Source organism: Equus caballus, chromosome 5, assembly GCF_041296265.1.
Source record: "Equus caballus isolate H_3958 breed thoroughbred chromosome 5, TB-T2T, whole genome shotgun sequence".
Classification (NCBI taxonomy): Eukaryota; Metazoa; Chordata; class Mammalia; order Perissodactyla; family Equidae; genus Equus; species Equus caballus.
Window position 1 is genome coordinate 55,791,244 of NC_091688.1, and position 20,841 is coordinate 55,812,084.

General features: G+C 39.3%; 1 protein-coding gene across 6 annotated transcripts in view; it reads left to right on the forward strand.

The window, feature by feature from the left end:
* Window positions 1-20,841, forward strand: part of TBX15 (T-box transcription factor 15) — a 104,197-nt gene that overhangs the window by 58,318 nt on the left and 25,038 nt on the right. For all 6 annotated transcript variants that reach the window (XM_001500913.5, XM_070268459.1, XM_005610274.4 and 3 more), the window contains 4 exons: window positions 3,705-3,806; window positions 5,486-5,657; window positions 6,715-6,882; window positions 16,947-17,011. In XM_001500913.5, the coding sequence (XP_001500963.1) occupies window positions 3,705-3,806; window positions 5,486-5,657; window positions 6,715-6,882; window positions 16,947-17,011 (507 nt within the window). The remainder of the gene's footprint in view (window positions 1-3,704; window positions 3,807-5,485; window positions 5,658-6,714; window positions 6,883-16,946; window positions 17,012-20,841) is intronic.

A 20,841-nucleotide genomic window follows, 5' to 3' on the forward strand; every position in this document is an offset into this window, starting at 1 on the left:
CTTCAGCAGCCCAGCTTCACAGGTTCAGATCCTGGGCATGGACCTATGGCACTGGTCAGCCATGCAGAGGCAGTGACCCACATATAAAGTGGAGGATGACTGGCATGGATGTTAGCTCAGGTCTAATCTTCCTCAAGCAAAAAAAGAGGAAGATTGGCAACAGATTTTAGCTCAGGGCTAATCTTCCTCAAGGGAAAAATATTATTCAAATAAAAATAAATTTGCACTAAGCTTTTGAGTGTATGGGAATAGTTAATTAAAATTAAAACAAGTATGCTGCTTTCATATTTTCAAAGCCAATCTACATAGTCTCATGTCATGGAGACCAAAAAGACCCACCTCACTGATCATAAGCTGTCTCCATGAACATGGACAGTTAAAATAGAAGAATATTTTGATTGGGTTCAGTTCACTTGAGTGCATATAGAGAAACCTCCCAATAAAATAAGGCATAACAAAAATATGGGTTTAAAATGAATCTGACATCTTGTTCATTTTCTTTCTCTTCTGGAACACTCTTCCTTCTCTATGTTTTAGTAGTAAATAAAACCATTAAAAGGCTTCTTAGAAAGAGCAACTTTGAAAGGGAATTACTTTCAATACCATGTCTTTTTTGTTGCTTGGGCTTCAGTCTACTCCTGTTCTACGTTTTGAGATGTTATGGCTTGGAAGGGAACAGAGCAATTCAAGGAAAAACTTTTTATTCTTTTTCTTAGTTTTTGGCAAGGGAGTTGGTTTGGAGAGAAGGGAAAATACCACTTTTTTTGTCTCTAAGATTTTCCAGTTTTTATTTTGAGTTTTCACTTACTACTACTCTTGGGGTTTCACTTACTACTATTGGGGCTGTGTATTCCAGTCATTTTTGTCCCTGATACCACTCCGTCATTCCCTGCACTTCAGTGAATTCAGTTCACCTGAGCACCAACTTGACAACTCTCCTGTGATCTCATTTCATGATTTCTTCTGCAGTGTTTTCTTTTCCACATCTGTCTTCATAAATTCACTTGATACCTGAATAACCCCAGATATTTCCAGCACAGACATACAGTTTGTTCTTTAGTTATGACTAAAGAAATCCTTTTGTTCAGGTTTAGAAACTATATTCATTGCTTCTGTACTGGATTGCTTCAGCTGTTGCTGTTGCTACAAGACGCTCTGCTCAAGTAATTCTGGAACAACTCAGAAACAAACAAAGAAGCTTTTCTCTTCTGTGAATTTTCTCCACCCCTCCCCATTCCCCCAGTCTATTTCTTCCATTTCACTTCATTTTTCTTCCTATGTATGTCGTTTACAATTTTAATTCCAATTTCCATTTTCTTAGTCACATTAGTTATGTTTGACTCTCTCTTCTTTTTCCCCCCTCAGAAGATCTTAGTCAGCATCTACTTCTTCTCACACCCTAAACTGTAATCCTATTGATTCAGAACTACTGCACTCCTCAACTTCTGAATATACCAACATAATTTGTACAATCAGCACCATGGACAGAGGTACTTGTAGGAATTAATAGATTTAGAAGACGCAAGAATCAGCCTAAATTTAGCTATAAAATTAAAACCAAACACATCTCATTTTGTGAATATGAAAGATTAATTTTTCTCTAGGGTTTTATGAATTCACTTGATATTCTGTGCTAATATGTTGACCAAAAAAAGTAACTTTTGGTAAGTTTTTAAGAAGAGAATTCAAATATAGTCATAGAATTTTAAAACATGAGGGCACCTTGGAGATTATCTAGTGCTTTTCCTTTGTTTTATTGGTAATGGGGTTAAATGGCTTAACTAAAGTCACGCAGCTCACTCATTTTAGAACTTGGGTACTGATAAGAGACTGGTAGCTTCTCCACTCAAGGTCAAATATGTGTACCAGACAAAACAGATAATGAATTTAAAAACATCTAATCCCTTTTCTTGAAGTCATCAGGAAAAGAAATCTGTCTCTTTCAAAGTACCAGAGTCTCTGTAGATGGCTGAGGGGAACCATATTTTCCCATCCCAGGTAGCAAGTGAGAGGACCTTCTCTCCATCCCTAGCAAGATGCACTCCATTTATATATACAGGGCAATCATAAGTCATTGTTATTAAGAAGGGAATTACTGATATATATTTAAATGTATAGACCAAGTTTTCCCAATTTTTGGAAAGAAGTAATGTGGATCAAAGTGCCTTACTTATGGTGAATCTTAGATTTAGTCATTATGAGTAGCCCACCATCACATCTCATTAGCCCACCATAAGACTAAAATATAAGGCTTTTTAATTAAACTTATGAGGGTAGAGAGAGACAATCTAAAATGATATACCAATAGAAGCTTATGAAAAGTTATAAAGTGGGAAAGAAGGAATGGTTATATATTATTCTTTGCAAACATTTAAGAATTAGCCATCATCCCTATTAAAGGGCTATAGTCCCTCTTGTGCTTTCCCCCAAATATGATTATTATATCACTGACCTACTACCAGAAGACATTTACCTATTGAGTTGCTTTTGGTGAGTAGAGGAGTGTGTGAATATCACAGAAAGCTCCTCATGTAAAAATTCAGGGTACATTTGCAAGATGGCTGTCTGGGGTCAGGGTATGGTCTATGGCCGTGAAATGGAGCAAAGCCAATTAGGCCGTATGTGGATCAAGCCTGTGACCTTGACCTCATTAGCACCGTGCTCTGCCCAGCTCGACTAACTGGCCCCAGATGGTTAAGTTTAATGCAGCATTTTGTGTACAAGTACCCTAGAGCATATTCAGGGCAATCCAAATTTTTAAACTGAGCACTTTTTATGTCTGGCTCCTAAATAAATGACATACAAAAAAGCTTGATATTTTTCTTCTTTCTTATGGTTAAAGAAGAATGGTGAATTTTATTTTAGTCCTTGAAACGCAATACCTCTTTTGGGCTGCTCCCTCTCCTCCTCTTCAATTACGAGAATAGTTGTAAAGTGCCATATCCTGACCTCACTTGCTTTGGCAAGTTTAACAAGCCATTGTGGTAGAAACAAGGTATTGCCCAGAGGCCACTAGAATTCATTTGGTATTTGCTCCCTATTCCGCAGGGTCCTTCCTCTGACACACACGTTGACAGCCTGAGAACTTGCAGAAATTTTTCTACAGTTTTATGTGTTAGGAAAAAAAGCAAACAAACTTTGATGGCCCTTTGTTTGGGAAGCGGTGGCACCTTCCTTTCTTCTTTTCTTGAGAGATTAGTTTTAGAATGTTCATTTTCAAATAGACTCAATCAATCGAAAAATATTTCATAATCACCTACAATCAACTGTGATAAGCTAATTGGGTAAGAAGAATAGTATAAATTGTTCAAGTATGTTAAGTACCAGAGTATAAGTATATTCAAGAATGTTATGACCTAATAGGAAATGTATGTGTAGATATTTACACACACTATCTATCTATCACATTAAAGATTAACAATATAAACCAGGGTATGGTACAAGCCCTTTGAGTGTATGAATTATTAAATAGGTCAATTTAAGCTAAGAAGAGCAATATTAAGTTATTTCAGAAATATAAGTCCTCAGCATATTTTATAGTGATAATTTCCAAAGTGAAAAAAAAATCAACCAACTTTGAGAATTAGAGGACATTGGACTTTGGTGTGCTTAGAGTTCCTAATCAGAAGAGATTCTCCAAGTTTTTACTCCTGCTACTTCTTCCCCTCTGATTTCTGAGCTTACTACCTTATTCCCCTCTACAGGAGGATGTTTCCTGCCATGAGAGTGAAAATCACTGGCCTGGATCCACACCAGCAGTATTACATAGCAATGGACATTGTGCCTGTGGACAATAAAAGATACAGGTAATGATGACTCTGGGATGTGGAATTCTGGGCATCACTAACGTTCCAGGACAGTTTTTTAAACTCATTAGCTGAAGCATATTAACAGTGCACTGTACAATGCACCATTCAGGGAACAAGGATGAAGGATATGCCAATGGCTTGTGACAGAGCACCAAGCAGGAAGTAGTCACTAGAGATAGGAAATCAGGACTCAGTAATGGTTTGGTCAGGAATACTCCCTATATCTCTGAAGAGAGTGGGATTGTATAGTGTCTGCCAGGATAACAAAAATCAAATGGATCTAAAGTCTAAAATTAATTCAGTTGACATTGAAGGTGATTAACATATTGAATGATTTGATTTATGAAATGCTAAGTGAGTTGAGATAATTTATTTTGGAGAGGGGAAGAAGTGGACCAGTGCATTCAATTATATATCTGATGTATTACCCTGCAGATGATGGAGGGGAAGAATAGGAGAACTGGATAAGATCCCAAGAAGAACATCTAGTTACAGAGAATTCTTGTTCATTACTATGGGTTTTGAGTGAGTTTGTTAAATCACTTTTCTTCAAAGTCATTAAAAGACAGCACAGTCTCTATGTCCCTTGGATGGTTTAAATGTAATTCTTCTCTGAAACAAGTTGTGGCTTAATCATATCAGTGAATCATGGCTCACTTTTGAAATATCTGAAAACTTGGCCTTAAGCCCATGAATTTGGAGGTGAGAGATGAATGGGGAAGACCAGGACTAGTATGATGGGGAAAAGAGCTAGCTAAGAGAGAAGCAGTCCTGATGCAGGATTTAGAAGGAGAGATGCTTCAAATCTATTTTAGAGGATCTTGAGAGTTGTGATTTGGACTAAGTGTCTCTAAGGGTCCAGCTTTCACATGGTCCTTTAGAAGTGAGAAGCAGGGAAGTGTCAGATCCATGGAGAACACTCTTCAGAACTACAGGGCAACTGGCAAAGTCTGGAAAATTGACCTCCTTTGCTGCCAACAACATCTCATTTCCAGTGGCTTTGTGGGAAAATAATGTGGAGGATGATGACGTTCAAAACTGGGTTCATCAAAGAAAACACTAACTGGGAAGACTTGGTGGTGTTTCTGGGAAGGGTTGCCCAAAGGCAAAGGCCCTCCATTGTCATAGAAATGCCTTAAAATTCAGATTGTTAGCAAGGAAATGGTTAACAAGTGAGAGGCTTGGAGGGTCTCTGCACATGGCTGTGTTTTATAGGACAATATGGAAGATGTTTCTAATAAGGAACCAAATCCTGAACAAGTGGCCAACAGATTATATGGTTTGCATTTGAAAGGTGAAAGGTTGCAGTAAAATACCTTTTCCATAGCTAGACATGTGGGTTCAGGATGCCTGTGTGCACACAGGGGTGCAAGGCAAGGAGAAGGAGAAGAAAGGAAAGGACTGGAAGAATGTTTTCCTTGTGAGAGCTGCAGCTTTGATCATTAACCACAACACTTCTCTGCCCTCCCCCACCCCATCTCCTTCTCCATTTCCATTTCATTTTCCCTGGTTATCTACCCTCTCTTATTCTTTTTTGTATTCTCTGTTTAATCCCTACTACTTCTCCATTCTTGTCATCTCTTGTCTCTCCTCTCTCCTGTCCCCACTTGTTTCCTGGGCCTCTATTGCCTCTTTGCATCTGTCTCTGAATTCTCCTCTCTCCCTCTTTATCTCAGATATGTGTATCATAGCTCCAAGTGGATGGTGGCTGGCAATGCTGATTCCCCTGTACCCCCAAGAGTTTATATACACCCTGATTCTCTAGCTTCTGGAGACACTTGGATGAGACAGGTGGTCAGTTTCGACAAACTCAAGCTGACCAACAATGAATTGGATGATCAAGGACATGTGAGTCAAAGAACCCCATCTCTCTCTCCCTCCCTCTTCCTCTTTTTGCTCTAGAACTGACTAGCCCCAGCCTTTTTTTGAACATGTAAAATAAGAATCTCTAGGCCACTCAAAGTCATTTTAAGTAAGTAAGCATAAAAGTTTTTTTCCCTCCTGTGAAATTTCATTTTTTACAAAGCTAACATTTAGCAAATGTCTGCTATGCATCAGGTTGTGTTTATCAGACAGAGTTCTTGTGCCCTAGGGACTCATGGTCTAGTCATGGGGCAAGATGGAAACAAAGGACAAATTAAACAATCGTGAGAGAAATCACAACATTCACTAGAATAACTCACGGGCAATAAACTCAGGGAAACAGCTGAAGCGACAGTTCTGGCTGATCTCTCAAGAAATTTATGAACTTATAAGAAAAGAATAGGTCTTAAGGCTTTCTGGGTATAATTGGAGCCTTGATGTTATTAATTTATCTTTGGCAGCAAAACATATACTGCATTTTCTCTGAATGCCAGGATCCGTAGTGGGTGTTATGGGAAGATGGAAGAAGCTAAAACCATGTTGCCTATCTTTAAGGAAATGACAATTTTCTGAGGAAGGGAAAACATACATAGACCATTCACTCAAACATGACATGTGAGAATGTCCATAAATTCAAAAACAAAGTACAAACAATAGCATATAGAATTTAAAGTCAGTATGAGCCCATGCTGCAAATCTGAAGCAGGAAGTAACAATTGTCACATGGCAGAGGTTCTGAGACCTTTTAGTGGAGTGTTGTCCACTGGTACTAAAACAGTCATTCAGTATTTATCCAATTAACATAAGCATATTACATCTGCCACCCGTTATTAGGATACCCTGCATTATTGTTCCATGTAATGCTATCCAATCATTTACAGTGTGGGCAAGTACACTGATTTCCAGTTTCCTGTACTTCCCACCCCCAATTTGTGCTCTTCCTACAATGCGTCTATCCTATGATTTATTTTGAATGAGAGCTCGAAAAGATGTAGGGACCTTAGAGGCAACTCTGGCATAATGTTTCCCCTTTTCTTTTCAGATCATTCTGCACTCTATGCACAAATACCAGCCTCGAGTTCACGTGATTCGCAAGGATTTCAGCAGCGACCTTTCACCCACCAAGCCTGTCCCTGTTGGGGATGGAGTGAAAACATTCAACTTTCCAGAGACCGTGTTTACCACGGTCACAGCCTATCAGAACCAGCAGGTAAGGGGCTGCCCTTGAGAGTCTCCTGCTGCATCTGCTTGTAAAGGAGTTGAGTCTTGTTTTTGGAAAGAAATGCTTAGTCCCTCCACCTGGCACTGAAAAGCCGAAATGAGAGACGTCCGGTTTGCAGTGCACACAAAGCATTGATCATGACAACACAGTAATGTCTAGTAGCAGCTGGCATAGTCTAGATTTAGATCAGACAAGATCTTTGACCAAGAGGGCTAAACCTCCTAAGTCATTTTCATGTTTGTCTGTACTTGTACCCATGTGCATGATCTCTGCTACATCCTGGAGAATGTTCCTCATCATTTGCAATTCCTTTGCTAGTGCTGAGGTTTGATTTATTCCTTCCCTCTTATCTGCGATTTTCCGTGTATCCCTCCGCCAGGCTACATGAAAGTCATCAAGCCTCTCAAACTGTGTTTAAGATCCACCGCTTCCATTTACACTTTCAGACTAAATTTACCTCCCTGAGATCACCAGCCACACCCTAAGATCTGTATGTTTTTACATCTGTAATATATTCATCCATCCTGTGAATATTTATTGAAAACTTAGTGTTCCAAGATTAGTAGAAAAACAGACCTGATTAAGACTTATTTCTCTCTCAAGCAAAGGAGAGTTTTAGTTGAGTAAAATACACGTAAATACATATTGATAATACAATGGAATAACTTAATCACAGATGTGGACAAGGTGTTTCAGAAAACCAGTCCTTTTCTTAAACAAAGGATTTTTGTTTGTTTATTTTGCTAGAAAGTCTGCAAAAGTTTGGGGCCTGCTTGGAGCAAAATGAACTTGTGTTATAATACTCATTTTCTTTTGTATTGGATACCATGCTTAGTGCTCTGACGATGAAAGCAAGAGAGGAAAAATATTCATTTACTAAATATTTATTGAGTGCTTACTATGGGCCAGGGAGGAGAAGCTGAGTTGTCTAACCTTTGGTTCATATATAAAGGGTATTTCTATCTTTCATAGTGTATCTGGAGAAGATTCCTTAGATGTTCTTTACTTTCAGAGGAATTTGACATATAACAACCCCTTAGTCTTGTAAATGTTAAGTACTATGGTTGCTGGGCTTTCTCAGCAGCTGGAAAGTGTTTTCAACTTCAGATATTCCTTGTGGATGCCACATTTGATCTAAAGTAGAAAGAGAGCTTTAGTTTGCTTTGGGGCATTATTTAAAAATTATTAAATCTTCTCAAACTCCTTAGATAGTAAAATTGCAGAGGCCATGGAAGATCCCTACAGAAAACTTGAATAATCAAGATTTTCAAGCTCTGATACAAGATGTAGCAGCAATATAGACATGGCTTTTTGAGCAACTGGAACCTTGGGATTAACTTTGGTTCTGAAGAGGGGGAATAAGAAGTTGAAGTTCTTTGGACAATCCATTGGGCTTTTCCAAGACTACCCCAGCTACTGTTTAGTCACCAGTTTCTCATGAAGGCAGAGGTGTGGCAACAAATATTCCAACTTTAGAATTTGGTTTGTAGAGCAAACACTGAAGAATGAACATTCTACTGAGATCAGTTCTAGAGGCCAGGAATGCTGATATTGTAACCCAAGTTGAAACTAGAAAGCTACAACTAGCCCTGTGACAACAGAAGACCAAACAGGGGTACCCGAAATCTCTTTCGCTTCCTCTACCTTCTCTCATAGGCAGTGTTCCTGTGTCTGAGTACATTCTACTCGAATCAATATTTTGTCTACATCTGGACTAGGGTGGTGGCAGTGGTGGTTTGGTGGAGGTGGAATACCATGATTAAGATCATGGCGTTTGGCAGCAGACATACCTGGTTTGGTTTCTGGGCCTTCCACTAATGAACTGTGTGACTTTGAACAAGTTTCTTAACTCTTTTCAACTTGTGTTTTCTGGTCTGAAGATGTCCCGGCCTCATAGAGTTATGAGGACTAGATGAGGGAACACGCATAGAGTCACTGACACAAACTTGCGTCCAATTAATAGTAGTCAGCCTACATGGCTAAATGGCTGGGTCTGCACAGGCATGAAGGAGAGGGGGTGTAGAGGCAATTTTCAAGAATAAATTGCTCATTAAGGAGAAAGTGGATTGTTGGAAATTGGAGGAGCTGTATTAGCTCTCAAAGGGATTGTAATCAATAGGTAACTATTTTGATCTCTCTGCCCTCCTATCATGTGAGTGAATTCATGATGTGCTGACATTCAAAATAGATGAGTCATACTCAATTCTGCCCATTTTGAAATCGGGATAACAGCTTTCGCCTATTTAACAGATCTCCAGTCCCTGGCTAAATCAGCAAGCATGATTACTAACATTCCCTTTGGCTGTATAGATATGATTTAATATAATACAGTGCCGTCTAATAAAGCAAACAAATCTCAGGTCTTTCCCCCAGGAATCCTGAAGTCTGCATCCTGTAAGTCAGAGCTGTTACCTAACAATAATTTTCAGACTTCTCATGACAATGCCAGGTAGCACAAACTGTTCTCTTTTGTGAGATATTTCACCTATTGCCATGTTTTTATTTCCCTCAACATTCCAGAATGAAAAAAATTAATGCTTTATGGCAAAATTGTTTACTTCATATATTTCTTTTTAAGGGAGTGGTTGGGAGGCCTATGAGAGAGCAAAGAGAAAAAAAGTCAGTGGTAGGTCCTCATTGTTCTTAGGAACTTGTTTAGAGGAACACAATGAAGGAAGGACAATAGAGGCAATGGAATTGAAATGAAATGTTGCCCAGTCTTCATAAGGAAAGGCAGTGTCCTGTTCCACAGATAGCAATGTGCTAGACACTTATAGCCTTGGGTTTTAGTCCTAAATTTTCTGCTAGCTACCTATGTCACTCTAAGAAAGTTATTTTGTCTTTCTGGGCTTCAATTTCTTCTTCAAGAAAATGAGCAGTTGGCCTATGCTTTCGAAGGTCTCTTTTAGCTCTGACTTTATAATTTCTCCTTCCTTTTTCTCTGTATGCTTTTTAATGAGGGTTGGGGACAATTTGTTGTTGTCAAACAGAGGCAATGATTTTCAAGTATTGAAAATTATTAGAGTGTGTCTGTAAACTTATTTTTAACCCTTACAATATTGTAGATTAATACAGTTTTGGCAAGTTCACCCTTGAGAGATGGGAACATGACATTTTGTTGCTGGTAAACAAAAGATTCCAAACTATACTATTCATTTGTGACTCCTCCCACTTCTCTCCGCTGTTAAAGCCTATGTTTCCTTTGACTTCTATCTTATCACCCAGGCTGGACACCTGACTCGTCCCACATCCAATCTGCCACTAAACTCTGTTGTTTCTACTGATGGAATATTTTCTTCTTTCTAATCTCATTGCTTTTGCCCTTATCCTGGACCTGCCTTACCCCCGCCTTGGGCTGTTGTGATAGCTACCAGCTGAATCACCTGGACTGCAAGCTTAATGTCTCATGAGCCATCACATATATTCATTTCTAGAAGGATCTTTCTTAAGCATGGCTCTGCATCATTTCTTGTCAAAAGTTGTCAATGACTCCTCAGTGCCTAGGGAGTAAAGTCCAGGATCCCAGGTCTTTCAGTTAAGGTCTTCTGTGGCTGATTATCAACTGCATTTCTAGGCTCATTCCCAGTGAATCCTCATGCACCCACAGGAGTTCAGCAATCTAATTAGAGTTTCACTGTTGTTGGTGCCTTGTATCTGCCTTGCTTTTGTCCATGCTGTTGTCTTTCCATGAATGCCTTTTCCCTTCATCTTCATCATCTAGATTCCTTCTATTCTTCAAGGGCAGTGCAAATACCATCCCCCAGCAGCTTTCCTTACATTTTTCAGCTGCAAATGAGCCTCCCCTCATTGACCTGTTAGTGCATTGTGCCTCTCTCTGACCCTTATCACATTCTAACCTGTGTATGTATCCAATCTTTCTCTCAATATTTTGAGCTTTTTGAGAACAAAAGTTGCACCTCTACAAAAACCAGCGCGATATGGTAGAAAACACCAGGTTGAGAGTTAAGAGACTTGAGTTTGAGACCCAGATCTGCAGCTGACAGACTGTACCGCCTTTGACAAATCACTCCACCTCAGTATTCTCATTTGCAAATTGATAGTTTGATCTGAATTGGTGCTTCTCAGTCAACAGTCTACAGAGAAGGTTTTTATGGTCCACTGAAAGATGAGAAAAATAAAGACAGTATAGGGACTTTTTATACATGTAAACATTCATTTTATTAGTGTACATTTTTATTTTGATCCTTTTACTTTTTTGATAATAAAATGTGATTTATTTTATGAAATGATGGCATGAGATAGTAGATAGATGTTAACTCTCTTCATTTGGTAGAATAAGAAATCAGAATATCAACATTGATCCCTCAAATGTTGGAAGGGGGGAATTAGAATTGGCCTATGAAATTTCGAAGCCAGCCCTTGCGAGCTAGTGGTTAAGATTTAGTTCCGCAACGGCCTGGGTTCATTTCCTGGTCAGGGAACCACACCACCCATCTGTTGGTTGTCGTACTGTGGTGGCTACATATTGCTGTGATACTGAAAGCTATGCTACCAGTATTTGGGTCACCCATGGTGGATAGGTTTCAGTGGAGCTTCCAGACTAAGACAGACGAGGAAGAAGGACCTGGCCACTCACTGCCGAAAAATTGTCCATAAAAACCTTACGAATGGTAGCAGAGCATTATCTGATATAGTGCTGGAAGGTGAGAGGATGGCGCAAAAAGACCAGGCAGAGTTCTGCTCTGCTGTACTCTAGGACTAGGTCCTAGTAGACCGTACCTAGTCCTGCTGCACACTGTACACTAGGTACCAGGATTCAGAATGTGCTGGATGGGACTAACAACAAAATGAAATTTTAAAGCCCAGAGACCACTAATTAAGAAGAAGGACTCTTCCACCTCCACAATTCTAAGATGTTTGTGTCTGTCCCATAGGGTGCAGCACTGAATATATGCTGGGAAATTGACTGCATGATTAGCCAACACATCTCTACTTTCTGTTTCCCTATATGTCTGTGGTTCTGCTTCTTTGGATATAAGTAGTAGACAAGTGTGAAGAAAGAGTTTCTATTTTCAAGAAATAGTCTATGCTTTTCTTTCCCTTTTCCCATTCCTTCCTCCCACCGTTGCTGACTGACCCATAGACTCCCAGGGCTGCTAGCATACTGAAGTTATTATTACTATTATTTGCTCTCAGAGTGCCAACTTGGCAGGCCTGTGGCAGAGAGGAAGGTACACTATGCCCAGAATCTCATCTCAAGAATAAGGTGGTAGAGGTGGGAATAAAGGTGACTCTACACTTTATGCTTTTTCTTGGAAGAGGCTGAGGCCAACGTGTCCTCATGGAATTAGCAGGAAATTTCCATTGCAGAGTCTTTGTCTTCTCTAAGGGAAAAAGACTGCTGAACCTAAATTTTTTTCTGAACAGGAAACTAAATTTCAAAAGACACAGCCCTGTTCTCCTCAGGTAACACAGTCTTATTTCTTGATGAGATTTGGCTACATGCACCAGATAGGAAGTCTGAAACCACAGCCAGATTTGTGTAAGCAAATCCAATAGGCTTTCTGAGCCGCTCATTATATCCTAAAGTATTGAGCCAGTTTTGCTCTAACTTTCCAATCAAATCAGTGCAGAATTTGCTTTTTCATAGGGGCTAGGTTTTTTTTTAAATCCCAATGGAACACCTTTCAAGCAATATGGTAAAAAAATAAGAATAACTAAGAGAGTGTTAATAAGGGAAGGCCCGTTCAGCCTTGGTAATGTAAAATCATACTCATGACATTCAAATTTCATTTTCTTTGTAAGTTGTGCTATTTATGTCTGCACTGTGCATTGTGAGGTATACCTCATTTATTAACTGCCTCTATATTACTAAGCAAAAGAGTCAGTGAAAATGATTAAAGTGAGCGGTGGCAAGCCAACAAGCACCCCTTCATGTGCCACAGTCTTCAATACCTCAGACTACACAAACCAGTAAAAGGTTATGGAAATAAAATCAGTGAAGAAAAATGCTCCCACAACCTCTGAATTTTCCATTTCTCCTCATTATCATTGGACCAAGTTTGAACATGACTGCTGTGGAATAGTTTTGGCTACACGGGAAGGGTTACTAACAGACCTTGTTCTGACCGGAAGGACATTTAAGACTTTTGTCTGTAATGTCTGCAGTGAAAGCAAATAGGATTGAGGGATTTGTTTGGTCTGTATTCTCTGAGGCTTGTTATGGCTTTGGGATTGGTGATCCCTGTTTCTCACATGATCATTCATTTATTCATTCATTCACTTATTCATTCATTGAACAAATATTCCTTTAGCGTGCATAGTGTATTAGGTTCTACTTAATAAAATGGTATATAAAATAGACATGGTTCCTACCTGTATTCCAAGGGGAGAGACAGATAGTAAATATATAAACAACAAAATAAATGTATAATTACAAACTGGGTTAAGAGCAAAGATGGAATTAAAGAGGGTGCAATTTAGGAGAGTAGCAGAGTATCCTATTTTGGAGGGATGATCAAAGAAAATCTCTCAGGAGATAACATTTAGACTGAGACTTAGGTCTCGAGGAATCAGCTATGGGAAGAGTAGAGAAAAGAATATTTTTGTTTGTGGGTAGAGTGAGTGAGAGGGGCCTGAGCAGGGTGCAGCTTGGCATATTCCAGCACTGAGAGCAGCTCAGTGTGGCTGGAGCCTGTGGACCAGGGGCAGAGGAGTGCAGGAGGATGGAGAGGTAGGCAGCAGCCAGGGCACACTGGCCTTGCAAGACCAGGCAAGGAGCTAGAATTGAATTTTTAATACAGTGGTTAGCCACTGAAGAGAACAACATGATCCAGTATGTGTTAACAAACTTCACTTTGGTTACTGTGTGGAGGAGATTGGACAGGGACAAGAGTGGAAGAATGGAGGTCAGCCTGAAGGTAATTTAGAGTAGTTTAGTCAAAAGATGCTGGTGACCTGGTCTACGGTGGGAGGGTGGAGATGGACAGCCATATTTTGGTCTAATTGATAAACATAATTGTGGAGTAGAATTGAAAATTAACTACTCAAGTGTGAGAGATATATATTTATATATCTCATATATATGCGTGTCATATATGCCTAATATATATTATATATATAGCATTATATATAACATATATATACATATTATAGATAACATATATATTATGTGTATAATTTTCTGTAGCTTATTTTCCTAAACAGCTTTGACCTCTCTATTGGGGCAGGTTAGGGGGAAATGTAAACTTTCCAATTCTGTTTTGGGTTAAATATCCCTTCATGTAATTTGATTTATTTATTTTGGGTAAATGCTTAGTTTTTGGGTTTTGCCCCCAGATTTCCTTTCCCTCCCCTGTTACTCCTGATAGCCCCTAGATGTCTGGTGTGTGTGCAGGGGTGGAAGTGGTAGGGTTTATGAGCCCTCATCATGGTTGCTCTGGGTGATTCTCATAGGATCTGAATCTACCAGGCTGGCTTTGGTACCATGGAACTATTAGAAACTAAGGATTATTGAAGTTGAGAAGATATTGGTTTACTCCACCAAAATATCATCCTTGTTACCCTTGGTATTTGTAGACATAGCCAAAGTTGTCTGCACAAGCACTAACTGGGGTCATAATTTTGTTTATAAGGCTAAAATTGCTCTCTTCCACCTATATGGTATCTAAATGCCTAAGCAGGGTCATAAAGACTTTCAAGCCATTCGCTCTAGCCTGCTCACTCACTGCTTCTCTTCTTCATACCCTGTGCTCTGGTCAAATTGGACTCCTCCATGTTTCTTGCATATGCTCCATTCTTTCCCACTTTGATGCTCTGGCTTACAAAGGACCTTTCTTGTGAAATGCTTCCCTTGTTCCTTTCTTGCATTCTTTCATTAAAATCCTTCACATCCTTCAAGGCGTGGCTCACATGCTACCTCAAAGGCAAAACCTTGGAGCCCTTCAACTTGGAATAATCGCTACTTCCTCTAAGCTCTCATGGCGCTTTGCCTTTTTGCAAACTGTATCACTCTGTGTTTTATATTGTAATTATTCGTGTATATGTATGCTTTTTTATTCTAGATTATCAGCTTCTTGGGGGTGGGAGATGGACAATAACAGCCATACACTCACTGTACACCACTCCATCACCTGTGCTACCTGTCACATTGCTTTGCATACAAAAGGCACTTGATAATAAATAACTAATAAGTAGCACAACCACACTCTTCATAAAGCTTTCCAAATCTCACATTAAAAGCTTTGAAACAAGTATAGAGGTGTTGTTTTTCCTAACATTTGGTGGCATTTGTCTATTAAATCTCCATGCAGACCCCGTGGCCTGAGCTCCAGTGAGCTGTGGGAAACAGGTTTTCAACCATTTTCTCACAGGCTCCTGAAACAGAATGTCGTTATAGTTACAGGGGTCTGTGGAGGCCCCCAAATATGGCAGCACAATCATGTATCAGAAACCCCTATCATAAATGAGTCAGATAGGATAAGCCAACTTGAAAGAGAAAATAAAATATTATAACCCCAACTTGAAAAGAAAATATGGTGTGTGGTTTATTGCTATGGATTATGGAGGAAGAAAGAACTGATTTTAAGTCAAAAACAGAAAAGCAGTGACAGTCTTTAAACTCAATACAATATTCACAGGGCAGACACTAGACTTTAGAAAGCCAAAGCTTCAGATTCCTGCTCTGGTCTATAAAATAGATGTTAAATTGCCTTTGCTACATTATTAGGGCTACGTTATTAGTGTGTCATTCTAGAGGCAAGCAATACTTAGGGAAAAAATATGACTTTGGTACTTTCAAGTCAGGGTCTGTTTGTCTGAGTCTCACGTTGCATTTTAAAGACCTTGAAAGACGGTGGCTTTGGGAAATTCCATTCTGACGAAGCGAGACCCAAAGATTTGCAACATAGGATACAACTTTAGCTGTCCTAGTGATAAGTTCTGCAATGTTCAGAAATGAGAAGATGGTCTTAAATAATGAGATTCCCTTATTTCTAGAATTACCTTCCATTGAAAGTGGTTTCCCTCCTTTCCTGAGCTCCCTAGCCACCACTCCGAAGTCTCTATTGCTGAACGTAGTGAGTTATTAACATCTGGTTCAGTCACGAAGGTATCAAAATGCCTCCCATGACCAAGGCTGAAAGCAGAAACACAAGAGCACATATGGAATTTGTTCGTCAGGCTTGTTCTAGTCTGGAGGCATGAGGGTAATATATACAGCCATTCCAGAGTTTGAGGCCACTACGATAGGATGCACTAGAGAGACACATGTGCACTGAATAGAGGTTGAATGCTATGGCTCCTCAGGACCCATCCAGCATGGGTCCCACAATTGTTTGTGCTGGATTTCCTTAGCCTTCTGAAGCTGAAGCTGCCTCTTTGTTTCTCCTGATTTGCTTGTAAGTCTTGGAGACTGGATGAGATGCACTGTATCCTGCCCCATCCAGTCCCATGTTTGTAGATTTTCCTTTGTGTGCAACCGTGACAAAAGTCTAGCTACTTTTTTTGTCTTTTATAAGACTACCTTAGGTCATTAAATGAACAATCTCCAGTGGCAGGAAAAGCACAACTTAAGTGAAATGGGAAACGCAGTCAGCTATTTGGTTCTTTCAGGCTGTCTGGTGGTCTGATTCCACCTGATTGGATTGACTGAATCCATTCATTCATTATTCACTCACTCACTTGCTCACTCATTTATTTACTCATTCATTCAACAAGCACTTTTCAAGTGCCTGATGTATGTCAGGTACCATGGATCTGACCATTGCCCAGTTTTCCATTTCAATGCCTTTGTCTACGCAAGTGATTTATCACCATTTGGGGGCAAGAAAGGTGAGCAGAAGAGAGTTTACAGAGTCACATACTGGGAAAACCTTGGTTTTTAGGGAGAAGTGGGTCAAGTGGGTCAGACATCTGTGTGCCAGGCCAAGTCTTATATCAACTTCAATTTAAATCTCAGATTAAAAGGAAACTAAATAAAAACAACAGCTGTTACTAACAGAGCAATTTTTGTTAATTTTCTAGGAGCAACCAAAAAAGAAGTCAGTTATTGTAAATACAATTCATGCTTTTTTGTTTTTTTTTTTTTACAGATCACCAGATTAAAAATTGACCGAAACCCTTTTGCTAAAGGATTTAGAGATTCTGGAAGAAACAGGTGAGAATAATTGGGGAAGAGACTCACTGACATTTCTTTTCTATGTGACATTATTCCCCCCATGCCTCATTGGTGCCTTTGGCTCCTGCTTTTTGAGAACATTGGCATTTTATGCCATTGTGCTGACAGGCAAGGAGAAATGGATAGCTGATCCAAGAATCAAAAAGCTACCCCCAAAAGGTTGAATTATCTAGATTTTTTGTTAGCACACTGTAAATCACCAGATCAAATCCCTCATGGTATTTTTTCTCTACATCACACTTGGTAATTCAGTCACTTAAAACAAAATTTATGGTAATTTATTATTATCAAAAGATTGCTACTGTTTCTGGTAAGTATCTGTAGCTGGCTACAGGACCTGCAGTGATAGCTCTATATTTTTCATTATCAAGAAACAAGCAATTGTGGAAAAATAAAGTTTTTCAGGAAATTATTACCTTTAGGAGCTAAAACTTTGTTAAAAAATTAACCATTTTTCTCCTAGGAAATATTTCCAAAATATATTAGATGTTTCCTGCTTTAGTAAAGAGAGTGTATAGAACACCACGTTTCTTGATGACCCAACTTCATCATAATGATTAGGTTGTTATATGGTGAAACTGTTAGGAATCGCTGAAGTGTGTAAGACTATTTGCTCTTGTTGTAAACAGCCTTAGAGACTGTGGACTTTCTCTGCTTCTCCCTAATCCTTCCTAGTTCACCTTTCCTATATAAAATTAATATCTATGGAGAGTTAGGAGAGAGCTGAAATTGCCGGGGAAAGCAGATATAGCTAAGGTTATTCAATCAGAAAATTTCATTTTATATAAACCATACTGAAACAGTAAATGTGACATGTGTGCCTTATAAAGTGTGTAGGCTTTGCAATAACTATTTATTTTAGCATTCAGATATTTTCCTAACTTGGGGGCATTTCTCTAAATCTGAATAACACAGATTGTCAGGAGTTATCTTTGCTATTTTCTCTGTAAGAATTTTTTGATAAACTATCTAGTGTTGTATTTAGAATCACTTCATGAACTATGTGGCACATTATACTGGAACCCAAATTTAAGATACAAATCAGTTGTAGTGATTATTTACTTTACAAAACATTTTATGAAAGCACTTCTTTATGAAACTCTTATATATTTAAAATACATTTAGATTTCTATAAAGCTTTATCTTAGAATTTTTAAGGTTACATCTAAAAGTAAGTAAAATTCACTGCAACTTCTAGTTTGAAGATGATGAAATTGAGTAATATGATGGAAGTCAAGCAACTAAAAGGCAGGCATAGGTATTCCAGGCCAAATGCTTTCCTGTTCAATGATTCTTAGTTCAATATAAGACAAAGGCCTTAGTGTTCAAAATTTGGCCAGTGAAGAATGAATACCTATTCCTGCCATTTCAGACAGACTGTCCTCTTCTTCCCAATCGGTTTATATTCCGTGTCCGGGTCACAGAAAGTGCCTGTGACCTGTTTCCTGTTGCCTCCTTTTCAGGGCTCTGCATTCTGGGCTTACTGAAGACCTGGTTAGTGATAAGGAGCTCAAAATAGAAGATGACCTTTCATAAAGAAGCCTCTAGGGTACTTAAGATCTTTAGCTTGGAGTCCATGGATGGATTTCAGGGGTTCTGTGAGTTTCTAAATATTGTAAGGAAAATCGTGTGTGGGTGAGCAGGTGTGCATTTTTCTGGGGAGAGGTCAATAGCTTTCTTCAGATTTTCAAAAAGATCTGTACCAAAAGTTAAGAATTTCTGCTCTAGACCCAACTATCTGTCTCCAGGGGCCAACCCTACTAAATTTAATTATTCAATTACTTTCTTTTTCTTTCTTTCTCTATCTCTAGTGTCATTTAGTAATGTTTATTTTCTTCTTGGCACTCCAAAGACTGTTTTCTTTTTTTCTTTGCCTTTTTCTCCCATTGGCGTCCTTGTTTTTCAGAGGCATGACCTAGAACAGAAAATTGGGATAGCTAGGCTGTGTTGACCAGCACAAGAGCTATGCTCTGGGAATTGGAGCCACACTATAATCTTAAGAATAAGACCATGTATCTTGAAGCATTTGCCTCTGGTTAGGAAGTTGTGATGAAACCTTGACACCTCCTTTGGCCCTGGCATGTGCCTGCTTTAAGGCTGATGAATGTCTTACTGCTCAGGACAGACAGTTATTTGTCTGTCCTGCTTGGTAGGCTGCTCTTCTTTGTAAGGACTGCAGGAAGGAAGAACTGCGAATCCTCATTAGCCCATTTCAGTTCTTTATTTATTTATTTTTCTGATAGCATGGAAATTCTTCATTATGTCCCATTAAAACCTGCAGCTATTTTAAGTAAATATTAATAATTAAAGATGTTATCTGTGTTCCAGACCTTTTACGTACATTCTTTTTAAGCTTCAAAACAACCTGTATTTTACAAATGAGGAAACTGAGGTTCAGAGAACTTACACAGCTTTCCTAGTGTCACACAGTAGAGCTGGAGCAGGGGTTAAAACCCAAGTCAGCCTGACTTCAAAGCCTGTGCACGTTGCGCTCTATCATACTAACAGTTTAAACTTGACTGATTTTATCTTCAGTGGATATGGAGAATAAAAGTCTTCCTCTAAAAATCCTTCATCTACTTAAAGATACTACTCATGTACCCAGAACCTTCTTTTTTCAAATAAAACAACCTGTTTATTCTCTGCCTGTCTTTGTAGACTCTTCCCCATGACCTTTTCATCTACTTTATATACCCCTGTAAACAAGGGGTACCCTAGAAGAGTACAGGAAGTCGGGATGAACTTCCCTAGAGGTGAAATTGTGATATAATGACACTGAAGTCACCTGCCTCACAGTGGGGCAAGGATGAATTACTAAAGGTAGAAGCCATTTTCATCCTCCAGTGCTCTGGGAAGCTAAATTAACACAAACTTGTTGGGGCAAGTACAGAGGCCCTTATATTTTCTCTTTAAAAAGTTCAAAATTACCTGATAATCACACTAATTCTTAGTAGCTGCCTGCAGGATCTGATGAGGGCAAGAATTATTAATGCCACTTTGCAGATGGGAAGGATTGATGGATGAGGATATAAAGGACTATTTATAAAGCTTCTGGGAACCGGTGGTTCTGAGCTAATACCAGAATCCAGTTCATCACCTTCCAGCCAGTGCTTCACATATTTCCCTTCTTGTGCTGAGTTCTTATAAATCTATGATCTTCCCTATGCATTTTAGACATCAGATGACTCATACTGATGATGAGCATGGTTTGATGAGTTGCATATAAATGTACCCAAAACATACGGATTACATTTCCTTTAAAAACACATGGGCTTAAAAATTAAGGGGGAAAGTGCTTGACCAGTGTCTTTTGGCTTTGCAGAACACAAAACATTTGTGGGATACTTTGGAGTTGCAGAATTTGCCAAACCTCAAACCAAAACACGTTCAGGTTTGTCGATCTCAATCCATCCCAGTGTGATCCAGAGGCTCAGGAAGGGAGGAGTATGAGAGGAACGATGAGGAGGACACAGCCACCCACTACACTCTCTTTAAATGCCTCTCGTGCATCTCTCTCACCTGTAGGCCTCTCATTGCAGTGCATGGGAGTGCAGCCTGTGCTGACAGCAGTATCCTCTGAGTGTAGAGAAGAACTTGAGGGAGCTATAGTGAGGATACTTATTTCCCAGTCTTCATATTTTAATGTAAGGAGATATCCATGGAGAAGTCCTCCTGGCTTCCAGCCCCATCACTGTCTCCTTCCCCTCAGTGGGAACCAGAGTGACTGATCTGATCGTTAGGTCTGGGTGAAGGAGCTCTTCAGGACCTCCTTGCCTCCAGGGGGTGTGCGTTCTGGGTTCTTTCCATTG